Source organism: Phyllostomus discolor, chromosome 4 (genome assembly GCF_004126475.2).
Source record: "Phyllostomus discolor isolate MPI-MPIP mPhyDis1 chromosome 4, mPhyDis1.pri.v3, whole genome shotgun sequence".
Taxonomy (NCBI): Eukaryota; Metazoa; Chordata; class Mammalia; order Chiroptera; family Phyllostomidae; genus Phyllostomus; species Phyllostomus discolor.
Window position 1 is genome coordinate 118,424,451 of NC_040906.2, and position 14,943 is coordinate 118,439,393.

At 49.0% G+C, this 14,943-nt stretch overlaps 1 protein-coding gene across 3 annotated transcripts in view; it reads right to left on the bottom strand.

Moving 5' to 3' along the window:
• The window catches only part of CLIC5 (chloride intracellular channel 5), a 147,999-nt gene that overhangs the window by 23,561 nt on the left and 109,495 nt on the right, over nucleotides 1-14,943 (bottom strand). For all 3 annotated transcript variants that reach the window (XM_028509904.2, XM_028509903.2, XM_036024181.1), the window contains exon 4: nucleotides 8,762-8,868. In XM_028509904.2, coding sequence (XP_028365705.2) covers nucleotides 8,762-8,868 — 107 coding nt within the window. The remainder of the gene's footprint in view (nucleotides 1-8,761; nucleotides 8,869-14,943) is intronic.

Consider the following 14,943-nt stretch of genomic DNA (forward strand, 5'->3'; position numbering starts at 1 on the left):
GTCCGAAATATTTATTGCCTGGCCCTTTGCAGAACAAGTTTGCCAACCCCTGACTAAGAGGTAAGTGCTACCTCCATGCAGAACTGACACTTCACAGGGTATGGAGTTAGGACAGCTGTCCCTGAGAGGTCGGGGAGCAATGTTGACCTTGACTCACTTTCTTCCCAACAAGGTGGCTCAAGGTCAAGCACAAGGGAGGGTTTGCCATGTCACTGCATAGCCTACAGGAAGTACTAGAATGTTCGACTTAGAAAGGGCTATGGGATCAACTGGCATATTTCATCAAGACTAAGATCCACGAGATCGTGGATCTTTGCATTTGACACCTTTGAAAGCAAAATCTTATAGTTGAAGTGAAAGAATTTTTGTCTACTTGAAAACAGTTTTTATTTCTTAATGGTACTTAAAATAATAGTGTCTTGCAGTAGACGGCACCTTAGATTTGGCAGTTCCCTCCTTCAAAGGTCCCATCTCTTTTTGTAGCCCCCCATGGATGGGACGCTCACTTCTTCAGTTGGAGGCCCATCCCGCTGTAAACTTCTTAATAGTGAGCCTCAATTTTCTATACATCAAATGGAGATGGTCCTGTTTAACATACGTATTTAAAGGGTCTTACAGATTTCATTATGAGGGAGGGGTGTATACTGGGAGGAAGGCACTTTGGCCATGGTGGGGGTGGGGAAGAGCAGGCTGCAGGGGCCATTGGTGTGTTGGTGTGGTTCCCCCAGGCAGGCTGTGAGGTGGGCAGACAGGGATGGGCTTGTGTGGACACAGACCACTGAGAACAGGGCAGGGAAAGAAAGGTCTCCGGTGCTACAGACATTTTGTTTTTCCTCAACATGGGCCAGGAGCCTGGCGCACCACAGGGACACCTTTTAGAAGAGAGAAAACAGGGGCAATTTGAAGATTCAGGCCTGAATGGAGAAAGGAGACAGGTCGGGAAGGAAGGACGCAGCCTCGGCCGGCTTGCCTGGACTGCCTTTCACGTGAGCCCCGGGCGATGACGGAGGGAACAGAGAGAGGCGGGATAACTAAACCCATACTGTGGTAATAACTGCAGTGCAACCCTCCAATCCCAGTCCCATCAAGAAGGACTTGCACTGAGAATGAGTGTCCCCATGATGAGAGGAGCTTATGGAGGTTTCTAGAACACCCCGAGACTCTCCTTAAGGATATGTGGCTATGACCATCAGTGTTCGCAGAATAAACCCAGGGAATACGCTGCTGGCTTCTAGCTCCCAGGAAGCAAAGCCACTGACAGGTGCCTTGGGGAAGAGGAAACTTGACCCTTAATGGGAAAAAGAAGGACTACTCAGAAAACTCCGGGGTTAGTGGGGACTCTTTTGTCCTGGCAAAGGATCTGGGGCAGGCGGTGGCGGGGACTGGGGTACCCTCCCCTTGCCCCCGACTCCCTGCAGTGGCAGCCAGGTTTGGATTGGGACTGAGGACAAAAGGGGGACAGAAGACTCAGCCCCAACCAGGTGCTTTTCATTTGGGGACATGTGTCCTGGATCTTCTGGGGCAGTACCAGTTTCTTATAATTTGATTATTTTCAATGAAGGCAATTTGTTAGATGTCTGATTTTCAGTTTGGAATATACGGCCACTGAACTTATAACTAACGAAGGATGAGGGGAGAGAGACAACTCTATCTGAGTACGGGTTGTGTCCTTGAGACACACAGGACTGCACCCGGCTTATCCTAGATAGGTACCCAGGGAAGGTTTTCAGGAAGTCAGAAGGAGTCCATTAGGACAGATACATCAGGAGGAGTACGTTCGGAAATCGCAGTGTCTTCCCTAGGAAAACAGGGCACATCTTTGCAAACACAGCAAGGGGACCTGTCAGTCATGGGGGTGGGGTGGGGCAGGCACAGGCAGGCTGCTCCAAATCTGGGAAATGATGAAGAGGAGCAGGAAAGTTGGTGACATGGGCCTGAGGCTCCGGGGAGGTCTCACAGGTCTCCAAGGGAAGACGGAAAGAAAAAAGAAGAAATGACCGTCAGAGCGGAGAGGGCACAGGGGAAGACCAGAAGGGTGTGGAGGGGCGGGCGCCAGGTGAGGACGGTGCCTGCAGGAGGAAGAGGGAGAGAAGTCGCATCGGCTGGAAGTCAGTCGCAGGGAGTTAACAGCCAATGGGAAAGGAAGGGAAACGGCCCAAAGAAAATGAAAATAACAGCTCCTCCGTGCCTACAACTCAAGCCCCCAAATCAAGAATATTTGTTATTCTTCTGGGAAGTTGGTTTGTTTTTATCTTCTGGGAGAACCAAACCGTAGCCGACAAGGGGTCCCCTCTGTCTGCTAGACGGGGAGCCAAGCTTGAGGTCAGCCATCTGGGTCAAGCGCCCAGGCTCTGGGAGCCGCTTCTCCCGTTTAGCTCACCCTGGGGTCCATTTTATGCCCCCCCCCCACTGTTTTTCTTTCTCACCTCCTTCAAGGGCATGTTGCTTTGCTGCGCTTTATGTGTCCCTGTGAGTGGCTATAAAGTCTTTCTGGGACAGTGGAGTAGAAATTTGAAAACAGAAAAAGGCCCACAAGACAGGAATACAGAGGTGTAAATACGTGAGGAAGCAAAACTTGAAGGGTGAAGAGACGAGGGAATTCCTGGGGAGACCTGAAATTCCCAAAATCGTCCAAATTGGGACAAACACCACGTAGCACAGAAAATGTGGCACCAGCAATTCAAGATGCATGTGCATTAGGTGCGTTAAAAAGGGACTGTGCAAACGAGGTGAGGAAAAGCCAGGAGGCTGCGTGCAGTTTGGGGGTTAGGTAAGACACTGGCTTTGGGCCGTGGCAGGCCTTGGGAAGGGGAGAGAGCGCCCCATGAAGGTGGGTGCACACCGCGATGACGAAGGGAATGCTGGGAAGGGAATGGAGTGGGAGAAGCACTGGGCTCTCGTCTTAGCCTACATGCATGTACATGTCCACTTTCTCTCCAGCCAAAAAGAAAATGGGGAAAAGTACACAAGAATATGACACGTGTGCCCAAAATGGGATGGGCGTGCTGGGCCAAGGTGTTAACTGTCTGGAGGAAACGGGATCGGGGTGGAAGACATTTTAAAGGCTCTTTAAAAATAATGAATAAGAACAGAGAACTAAAGGTGCACATTGGATCCATTTGTTAAATGCCTGGAACATGCAACATGTACAAAAAGTGAAATAAACCAGTAGACTCTACAGGATTAAAGTATAGGAAAAAGAGAGATTGTGAAAAATAAAGTCAAATATAGTATTTTATGCTCAGATTACAGTAAGTAGCTAAAATGAATTTCTTGAAAGACAAAGGGTTTGGCAGAGATGTTCAGTCTGTTCAAACACCATTTTGAGGGTAAGAAACACAAAATATAAAATAGATATTCAGAGAGAGAGAAGCCCAGAGCCTCTTACGATATGACGGAGAGTGGGATGACAAGTCAAAGTAGGGTGTAAAAGAAACCCCTCAAGGGAAGGGGCAAACGGAGGAGCCAGGCCGATGTCCCAGAGCAGTGACAAAGCGAGTGTGCAGTCCAGGGGCAAGGAGGGCAGGGCTGTGGAGTGTGGGGCCGGCTGCCTGTCTCAGTGTGCCTGGGGCCTGTGGGACTCAGTAGCGACCCAGAGGAAGGTGCAAGGGGCAGTGCCAGGATGTGAGGGTTTTTAGCAGGCATACCAGCAGAGAGAGCAACGGGAGGAAGGTGGAAATGGAGGCCGCCAGGGCTACGGAAGGCGGATGGCCAGGCCACTGTGGCTGCGCAGTACGCATGGAGACAGGATAGAGGATGCAGAGCTGACTGTAGTTTGTCCAGGCACGATACTGGACATGTCCTAAATGGGATGGATGAAGCTTGCACCCTCCCCACTACCCTGCTTCAGAACGCCGTGGACCTTCCATACTGAACAACTGACATCTCATCCACCTGCTGGATTGAATGAGTGATGTGTGGGGGCCCAGAGCAGGGACTCCTATAGCCAAATCTAAACACAGTGTTGCTCTGTCCCTCCTCAGGGCCATGGGCATGCCCTCTGGATGCATATTCATTCCCAGGCCCCATGGTCTCCCCCATGCACCCAGCTTCCAAGGGAGAAGGGCCCTGCTGCCTGGGCCAGCTCTCTCGTGGAGCAGGATCTGAGTGATGGGCTGAGGCAGGCGAGGGGAACCATCAGGGAAGGACACAGGAGGACACAACAGGCAGAGTCTCCGTGGACTTCCGTACAGTGTTCATGCCACAGATCACTCTTGTTTTTCTTTTCTTTTTTTTTTTTAATAAAAAAGCTTTCCTTCCTCATCTTCACAAACCTTCTGAGTCTCCTCCCTGACTGTTCTCCCTCTGCCCTCCCGTAAGTGTAGGTGACCTTGAGTGCTGTCCTCTAGCGTCCTCTTCAAACTCATGGACTAACACACAACTGTATCCTCAAACTGCACTTTCACCCCAGAACTCTCTGCTGGGGTAGAACCGTTTGCCCCTAGACAACAGCTCAGAGCAACAGCTAGCATCTGAACGCAGCGGTGGGCATTGTTCCCAGCACACCTATGAGGTATGCACAGTCATGATCCCATTTTACAGGTGGAGAAACCAAGGCACACAGAGGCAATGTAACTTGCCCAATATCCACAAGAGGTGAATCGGGGGTTGGAACCCAGGCAGTCAGCTTCAGAGCCTGTGGGTTCAACCACCACACAGCCACCTGCCTCTGAGCCCTGGGGACATGCAGCACGTCCAGAAGCAAGGCCCTGTTTCCCCCACCCCAAACCAAGGGGAGTGGTGGGAAACCCCAGTGACAAGAAAGTGAGCCCTCGTAGCATCCCACTAAACGTGGGGCCTTGAGACTTTGTCATGAGAAAACCCACGCTATGTTTGAATGAAGTGAAAAGCAAGTTTAAAAGGAGGGCATGGAGGACATGGAGGTAGAATCTGGTCCCTGTGGACCAAGGGGGCTGGCTCTGGCCATTACAGAGGAGGAGGCAGTGCAGTGGCAGTCATAAAACCGTGACTTCAGGGTCACACTCAGCAATACGAGGTCTGACTGTCAGGTTCAGGCCACCAGACCTCTTTGATGTAAGCTTTGGAGAGGAGGACAATGCGCGTACACACACACACACACACACACACACACACAAACAGGAGATGAAGTTAAACAAACAGAAAAGAGACTAAATAGGTAGGCGATTTGGAGATTTGGAAGCTCTGGCTAGGGAAAAAGTCAGAGCTGAAAAAATAGTTTCTAATGACAATATTCATGTTTGTCTCATTTTTGTGATAATAATAATCACAGTTAACATTTAATGAGCATTTACTACGTGTTAAGCACTGTGCTAAAGGATTTGCAGGCATCGACTTATAACATGAATGAATCTACATTACAAACTTTAGCTACACTATTAATTGCCTTATGTGGCAGATGAAGAAATTGAGGATATGATTAAGTGAGCCTTACGGATGCCAAAAGAGAGGCTCAAAGAGAGTAAGTGTCTCAGGCAAAGCTGCCCAGCTGGCAGTGCAGACCTGGAATTTGAACCAAGCCTTGCAATCTGTGTTTGCTGAATGGACGGAGGAAGGACTGAATGTACACACTAATGGTGATTCTCTTGTGTGCTACCTGTGGATGGCTGTTCTAGCTGGGGTCTGGGTTCCGGTAGTTGGAGACTTGAGGTTTTGTGGAATAGAGGGGGTATTTTCAATGGCATTCTGGTGCCAACTCAGGAGTGGGGAGATGACCTGCCCTGCAGAACCCAACACAGGGCCGGGATTTTCATGTTCTGATGTTGGGAAGGCAGGAAAGGACCCCACCCATGGCCCATGTATGTGTGGGGGCTGGGACATTAGGTGGTGAGATGATGGAAAGGGAAGGAGGGCTCTGCTCAAGAGAAAAAAAAGTGGAAACACAAAAGGAACAATCGAAGAAAGAGATGCAGAGCTGGAGATGCAGAGGGGAGAGCCAGGCAGTGGTGCAGGAAAGCAGGTCACAGAAAGCCTGGGGCTAATGCTGAGCTGTCGGAGGGATCTGCGAGGGGCTGTCCCCGACCCCCAGACTACAGAGCTCAAGGGAGCAGAGATGGGGAGTGGATGGGGGCCTGGGGGTCTCGGCTGTGTGGGGGGAGGCCCTGGCACTGCTCTCTGCAGGAACTTTGGCTTCTGGCTGCTGAGCCAAGCACTTTTGGATCCGGTTGACCATGACCTGGGGTAATGGCATCAGGGAAAGAGAGGGGAGGGCTGGGGAGGGGAGTGGGCAACTATAGTTACAATGGTCACCATGAAGGAAGAACCCGTGGTGTCTTGTTAAAAGGCAGAAGAGAACAGCACCAGGGACTGTGATCTGCGGGGACAGATTCTGGGAAAGCAAAAATGCAGCAGCTTTGAAATGTGCAAATGAGTTGGGGGGAGAAGAAGTCACAAGAGCAAAGCCTATCATGGAGCAAACCAGGGTGAAACAGAAGAAGCGGAAACAATGAAAGTTGGAGAGTGTTGAGTTTATAGGAAATTGATATGTGATGCTCAGTGGAAACTAGCTTTGGCTTTGGGGATGGGAGAACTGTAAGCACGGATAATATGTAAATACCGTTTATAACTTGAAAAATCTGGAAGGCTCCGATGAGATAAACTTTCTGAGGGTGCTTTGACAAGTATGAAGGGAGGTATTTGTGGCTGAGGGAAAGGGCACTGCGTGTGGAATCTGAAAACTGGAGCCGAGAGCCAGCTCTGAGGGGCAGGAGGGGAGGCGAGGACAAGCCTCTGGTCCTCTCACTCGCCTCCGAGTCCTCAGCAGGGAAAGTGGCAGTAACGGCCCTTTCACACGGTGGCTCTGGGGAGCTACACTCGTTTTCAGGATGGCCACAACAAAGTGCCACAAACTGGTGGCTTAAAACAATAGAAATCTATTCTCTTACAATCTTAGAGGCCAGGAGGCCAAAATCAAGGTGTCAGCAGGGCCATACTCCCTCCCCAGGCTCTAGAGGGCACCTTGCTGGCCTCTCTCAGCCTCTGGTGGCCCCACGGGGCCCTTAACTTGTGGCTCCACTCTCTGCTCTATCTTCTCATGGCCTCCTGCCATATGTCTCTGTGTGTCCTCTCCTCTTTTTGTAAGGACACCAGTCATTGGATTTAGATCACCAGGGTGATGTCATCTCAAGACCACTAACTGCATCTGAAAAGACCCTATTTCCAAATCAGGCCACATTCTGAGGTCCTGGGTGGACATGAGTTTGTGGAAGACATTACTCAACCCACCACAGGGTACAAGTGCAACAGAGCAAGGGCACTGAATATACTTAAAATAGTTTCCACATCTTTGTTCTTATGGTCCCTAAAAACCACTCTCCTTATAGTGCCTCCTCATGCACCTCTAATGGTTGCCATTGCCCCCTCAATAAATCCAGTCTCCCAGGCTGGCACTGTAAGCTCCAGCCACTTTTCTGCTGCTGGCATTTTCTCACCCTCCCCACAACATCCACCCAATGTTTCCAGACAACTGATTCCCTTTTTACCTTTATGATCCAGTTGAACTTTTCAAGAAACTTTCTCAAAGGCCCTGATGGTAAATTCTTCCTGCTCTGAACACACTTGGTAGATATTTTCTCCTTTCCACAAGATAGTCAGTTCTTTAGACTCCCTTTGATTAAGCCACCATTTATCTCTTGTCTAGTTATTTGACACTTTGTGAATTTAAGCCTTTTCTTCTGCATCAACCAGGCCTCAAGGGATGGGAGCATCTTTCATTAGTTCTTTTTCTAGAATCTATTTCTGTGTCTGGCACAATTCAGGTCCTCAGTAACCATTACTGAATTATTTACTTCCTGCTATCTGAACTCTGTGCCTGCCAGAATTTCTTCTCTTTCACCCATTCAGGGTTGCCTCTCCTGGTCACCTTGGTCTGGAGAGTGACCTTTTTCCTGTGAGCCCTGGACCACCTGTTCTGGTCCATTGCGTGTTTATCTGATGGTCATTCATTTGCAGAGGTTCGTGAAGCGGTTACTCTGGCTCTGTGCTGGTTACTCTGGCTCCCACCTATAAGGCTGTCTCCTTCATTCTCTCATTCAGAGGGCAGGCAAACTTTCTCATCCTTCCTGCTTTCTTCTCTAGGGCCCAGCAGTTCTTCCAGTGTTCTACATGCTCAATTTGATGGTTCTACTCAATGGTTCTAGCTAATTCTGAAAGGACAGTGCCCAAGGAGGGACTAAAAGTATTGTGAGCATTTATGGGGCACTCAAAGCCCTCTGAGGAGGCAGCACAAGAGAACCCAGGGCTGAGCTCTGTGGCCAAGGCCAGAGGGGGAGGACCCAGGCTTTGAGAAGCAGCTGCCCCAGCACCCCTGTGCCTGAGGCAGGCAGTAGGGAGGACGCAGCCAGCCGGGCTCTGTCTTCAGCATTCACCACTGTGGTGACTGCGCTGTCTCACCATGGCCTCTGACAACCCCCTGAGAAATCTTTCAGGCACCGGAAGAAACCTGTTGCTCCAACCAGGCCTTCCAGAGAGCACGAGCAGGCTCATGAATTTGGGACAAACGGGCCTCTATATGAGGCGGGACCCTTCTGTGCAGGACACCATGCCCTGCGTTCCAGCTAGCTCAGAACACACACCGCATGCCTCCCTCCCATTCAGCGATAAGGCCCGTTGGCCTTTTCTCCTGCATTAGCCAGAAAGCAGGATCTACAAGTCCCTCCCCTGCGTGAAAAGGGACGAATAACAAGCAGCAGTGCTCCCAGGTGCTTCTCTGACCTGAGTACCTGAGATGTCCTGGGCAGGGGACAGCACTGCCAGGGAGACTTGGTGACAGGGCGTCACTCACCGGCATTGTTTTGCTGCTTTGTGTTTTTGATGTAGGCAGAGAACTTGGAGAAGATGTCGATGCCTGCTGTGTTGGATTCCCGGTGTTTTGCAGCCAGTCTGGGGTACCTGGAAGGAAAGGCACAGGTTCTAAGATCAGTGAGAACTTGGAGCTCCTTTAAGAGAGTCTGTTCCCATCTCAAGCAACACTCCTGTTTCTAGCCGGGTCTACGGATCTTTGGGGGTTTTACTCCCACCCTTTATGGAGGGTGGGCCTCTCAGTCCTAGTTCACCAACAGACAAAAACAGGCCTGTGAGCTGCCTGCGGGGACACAGTCTGGAGGCTGGGAACCAGAACACCATTCAGAGGGGCCAGGGCCTGCCCTCTTCCTGGACCACCAATAACAATGCACCGGCAAAAGGCCCCAGTCAAAATTCTGAACAAGCTCGCTGTATACCAGGCGATGTCCCTGACATTTCCCCAACGCACATTAAAATAGCTATTCACTACCAGGCCTGTGGTCATATCTTGGCAGCACGGAGCTAATTCTGGGAGCAAGGGGGTTTGCTAGGCACCTTGGCACTGAGGCCTCGAAACCGTTTCTCAAAAGGAAGGATTCCCATGCTCCTCTTCTGAAACACCCTTTGCACGCTCCTTATTTGTGTGCAGTGGTACGATAAGGACCAGACTCCATCAGCAGGATGAGTGTTTCAAATGTCTTGTTTCCAGGCATAGATACAGCTTTGCAATGCTCAGTCCCTCTTTCTTGCACGTTTTTTCATTTTGAAGCCAGAAGAATATAAAAGGCAAACTGGGGTTAGGACTGTTTACCATTGAGAAAACAGTCCTTGAGACAGAATGAGATAAAATTGTATGTGTGGGAATCCTTGGCTTTGACCCCATTTCCACCCAAAAATGATCTCACAAGCACTTGATGTGAATGGCCAGGCGGGGGTGGGAGGAGAGGTCAGACCATTGCCTGGTTATCATCACTATCAATTATGTGGACCTGTGTGATCTCTGGGTGAATAGCTGTCAACTGTGAGCTGTTTGGTTGCTTTATATTGAAAATGTAATAGTTTTTTTTCTGTTTGTTTAATGTCTTAAATAATTTGAACCAAAAAGCCTTTACAGATTATTTGTTGTTCTTTCATTTTTTTCTGCCCCTCTACTGAACACTAGCTAAGACTGACCACTCTTGGGCTATGCTAGGTAGCTGATTAATTTCAGATATGGCCACTGGATGAGTCCTCAGAATGTCCCTGGGTCCAGCCCCCTGCCATCAGGCAGCGACAGAAGGCGATGTCACCCTCATGTTACAGGGAAAGCAACTGGAGACCAGAGAGGTTAAGTGTCCCTTTGAGGGCCCACGGATAATGAGCAGTGCAAGTGCCGTGAGCACCCAGTCACTGTGACTGGGGCAGTGCCCCTCCCGTCCCTCACGCGCTCCTCTGCTATCTGCAGAGGCCAGCTTGTACCGAGTGCCTGCTCTGTGCCAGACGCTCTACCAGCCCCTCACACGGACTCCTCGTTTACTCCTCACAACTCTGTCGGCACTTCTCTGTGCCCCGCTTGAGAAACACGAGGCACAGAGAGGTTCAGAAAGTTCTCTAAGCTTATGTGGCCAGGTAGCAGAGCCAGGAGTTCAGCCCAAGCAGTTTCATTTTGGAAAGCCCAGTTGTTAAGTGTCTTCTCCTGGGCCTCTCTTTGATTTTGCTGTTTTTTACCCTCAAAGCTCTCAAAGCCTTGCTGGAGCTTGGCAGAGCAGAGTGAATGAATTCTTTCCATCCACCAGGAGGGGGCGCTCTGCACAGGCTCTGCACACATGTCTGTCTTCCTGAGTGTACCAGGGGTTATCAAATTCATCTGCCCTGATTGGGGGCATAAAGCAAGCTTTACTTAAAGATGATAGGTAATCAGCCAGGACATGGGACTTTAGGATAACCCTTCTCTGTTTTGGCTTTCTCACACAGAATCTGGCATGCTCTTAGAATTGATGGTCTTAAGTTATTATCCCAAGTGCTTTGTTTTTGCTTGATAAAGTATTAATGTGAAGAGAGAAGGGTCTAGAAAATATATTTTCATTTGGGTTTGGGTTTGTTAGAGATTTTTAAAATATTTTTAATGCCATCATTTGATCACCCTTCCAGTAACCTGGTCATTTCTTCATGATCAGTGTTGGCCAAACACGGGTGGGTGGTACCAAATCCAAGACAGGACAAAGGGCCATGTGCTCAGGGAGCCATGAAGGTGCTGCGTGTGTTCTAAGCACTAGGATTCACTGAGACTTTCCTGTAGAGCACAATGTCCCATTTGAAGTTTATCCTTATGGGAAGTGTGTCTTCAAATGCTCACCTCACGAATTTTGGTGACTAGCTTTGGTGAGATTACAGGATCTTAAGTACATTTATTTTACTCTATGTTTACACTGTATTTTAAATATGCAATAAGTGGGCTACAGAATCCATTCTCTTTCTCCAAAAGACTAGAGAATATTGTTTCATTTATAGAAACATCTTTGAAATATGGCTGTGATGTGGTCTGGTAACAGTCAAGGAAATGGAGAATTTCTCTAACTCAGAGGTCAGCAATCTCCGGCTGGTAGGCCAGCTCCAGCTGGACATCTGTTTGTGTACTTCCCAGGAGCTAAGAATAGCTTTTACACTTTTGAATGATTAAACAAAATCAAAAGAGGGACATTATCTTGTGACATGAGAAAATAATATGAAATTCAAATTGCAGTATTCATAAGTAAACTTTATTGGAGCACAGCTCTGTCCATTCATTGACATACTGCCTATGGCTGCTTTCACTTTGTAAGAGTGGAGCTGTGACAGAGCCTGACGGCCCACCAGGCCAGCACATGAGTGCTCACTGTCTAGCTCTTTATAGAAAAGTTGCCAGCCTCTGCTCTAACTAAGGAAAATTTCTTTCCACTGTTTGTAAGATCTTTTATTTCAAATGCATTCATCTTAGACATGCTCATTGTCTAAGACAAGCTTCATTCTGGGAAGTAAAGCAGTTGGCCTCTCCTCAGAAAAAAATCTTTCCTTTGTATATATACACATACATGATTGCAGATGGAGGTGCTCAGACTGGTCTTGCATCTCAGCTGACCTCTCACTGACTAGCACTGACCGCCACACCACTGAACCATGGGCCCCTATGCAATTTAATCAACATGCAGGAAGCATCTACCAGAGGCCAAGCCCTGAACATGGCGTTGGGGCTACACTGGAGAAAAAGAGAGTCAGTCTTCCTGTCCTCATGGAGTGACTTTTGCTGATTTCAGGGCCTCCCCTGGCAGCCCTAGTAATGAACCCTTCTTTTTCTAATTACCTAAAAAGTGGATGGACTGCCCCTGTCTCTTCTCCATTAGTCCTGCTTCCTCACCTCACCAAATCTTCACTTAGAAAGCAGGTTAATGCTTCTGACTCTTTCGGTCCTTGACTGAGTGCTTGCTTTGTCCCGTCTCTGCTACTTAAACAAATGATCCTTGAAGGTGGACAGAATCTGGCTTATTCACTAAAAGACACCCACTGGGATCTCTGGTTTTAAAATCCAAGCTCACCAGTTGTCCTCACAATTGCATCTGGGAGACAGTCACGAAAGAGGCACTGACCTCCTTTCCTAACTCTTCAAGCTGCCATTTAATGAGCTCTCACTCTATGTCAGTCTCTAGGCTAAGTAGCACTATCTTCTGTAACAGTCCCTGGAGATCAACATTATGGTCATCATGCTGTAAATGTGAAAATTAAATATAAAAAAGGTGTTAAGTAATTTACTTATAGCAGAGACCACTGATGCTCAGTAGGTATCCATGTGCTTCTCTGCATTTCCCAGCTTCTCCCTCTCAGGTGGAGTCATGTGACTGGATTTTCACCAGTGGAATGGGAGGGGAAGTAGTGTAACCATTCACGGCACTGGCCCTTAAAAACATTGTGCATGATCTTTCTTCTTGCTCTTTGCCTGCTGAAGGAGTCTTGGAAGAAACATATTCCAAGAGCTAAAGATGGAGCCCTGACCAACGTGGCTCAGTGGCTGGGCATTGTCCCCCCACAAAGCTAAAGGTCGCTGGTTGATTCCCAGTCAGGGTACATGCCTGGATTGCGGGTTTGGTCCCTGGTTGGGGCATGTGCAAGGGGCAACTGATGGATATCTCTCTCTCAAATTAATGTTTCTTGCCCTCTCTTCCTCCCTCCCTTCCCTCTTTCTAAAAACTAAATAAATAAAATCTTCATTTTTTAAAAAAAGGCTAAAGATGAAAGAGGGCCACACCACCCATTCAGATATTGCAGGAGTGAGATGTAAACCCATATTCTTTTAAGTCACTGAGATTTCGTGGCTAACTTGTTACCGCAGCACAACCTAGTGATACAGACAGATTAGAACTTGGTATTCTGACTCCATAGCCCATATTCTCAGCTGCTGTGCCATTTCTATCGTTGGTACTGAGGCTGTTTCTCCACCTCCCAGAGGGTTAGAAGAATAGCTTTGTGAGATGTCTGTAAACATTTCTTAAAATAATGAATTCAAAGTGTGTTCCAATTCTGGCAGTGTTCTGAACCCTCAGGGATTGCTTGTTAGCTGACTGACTAAATGACATGCCTTGAGACTAGACGGTATCAGTTTACCCTCTCCCCACTGAATTTTTATCACAGCATCCATGCACTAGGGTTATTTTAAACAGCAGCGAGCTCTGGGAAAGCACTTTTAAATATTCATGGCATCACAGAATTCTTGCTGAAAAGCATGTTAGAGCCCAGATAGTGTCACCCCCTCAGTTTAGAGATGAAGAAGTCAGGAGGGTCTGAGCAGGAGAGAGGCCTGCCCAGGGCTTAAGACAAACACTGTAGAAAGGTAGCCAGAGGTAGGTCTTCTGACTCTTGGTTCTGAATCCTATTAATTCTAGCTATTCCACAGAGATCAAAGGTAAGGACCAGCAGGTCTCACCACTAATCCATCCCACAGAGATCAAAGGTAGGACCAGCAGGTCTCAAGGTTAATCCCAGTGCTTCCCTGTTGAGCACTGACTGGGTCCCTGTAAGGAAAGGGATGGAAGTTCTCTCATTTAGAAAGTACTTGAGACTTCCTGGATTCCTCATTTTGACACCAAATGCTTCGTGAGCCCGAATGCGATCTTTCAAAAAGTGTTGGAGTGTTTGTATGTGGGTTTTTTTCCCTTTAAAAAGTAAAGTTAAGAGGGAAAAAGCTCCCACAATTTCTTGGCTCTCTGGCAGCTTTTACAAACAGTGGAGTGATGAGAAACACATGGCTGGCCAGCGCTCCTCAAACAGTCACGGGGACTTTGCTGCCCCCTAGAGAGCCAGAGGGTCAGCGGTGCTCCTCCAGGGACCTGAGGACCCACCCAGGCCACCCAACCTCCCTTCTCAAGTCAGTGGGAAGCCAGCAGAGGCTGGTGGCCGGTTGTGGACAGAGGAGCGGGGCTCCCTCTGTGGGACTGCAGCACGGGCTTGGTAACATCTATCAGGAGGTAACTATGGCACCTGCCCTCAGTCCAACCTGTACCAAGGCATCTAGGGACACCCCGCGGGCTCTGGAATGGTGGATGGTCTCATCACCAGGGCCCCCACGGTGGCCTTCTGAAGTTGTGCATTTTAACAGTTCCATCCAAGGTTTTGCTACCTGAGTGTGGGGGACTGTTAGCAGGAAGGCACTTAGGAAAACCTCCTACACACAGCTGCAGCCCAGAAAGGGCCCCACACCAGGGGAAGCAGAGCTCAGGACAGGTAATGCAGGTGGACTGGGTGGAGAGAAAGGAACATCTGTGTCCAACTCTGCTTAGCGCTATTGGGATAAGGGAAACTTCAGAATCTGATGAAACAGTAATGATAAGTCAGGTGATGGACCTCCTCTGGAAGACTGCACCTGCACACACGGGGCACACAATTCCAGGGGTCTCGTGGGCTCCCTTGTCCCACTGTGGATGTAGACTGGAGACCCCGAGTTAGACAAACAGCTGGTAAAGGCACAGCTGGATTGGAGGACGAGGGTGCCTGGCTAATCCTAAGGCGGGTGTGAAGAATCTGAGAGCAGAAAGGGCTCTGTGGTCTCCCTGTCCCAGAGCAGCCTAACGGGGGCCGAAAGCAGAGAAGAGTCTGATTTGAGGGGTCACAGCACATGTCCGGTAGAGCTGAGAGTGGACCCCAGGACTGCAGGCTCAGCCCAGCCCCTGCACACCT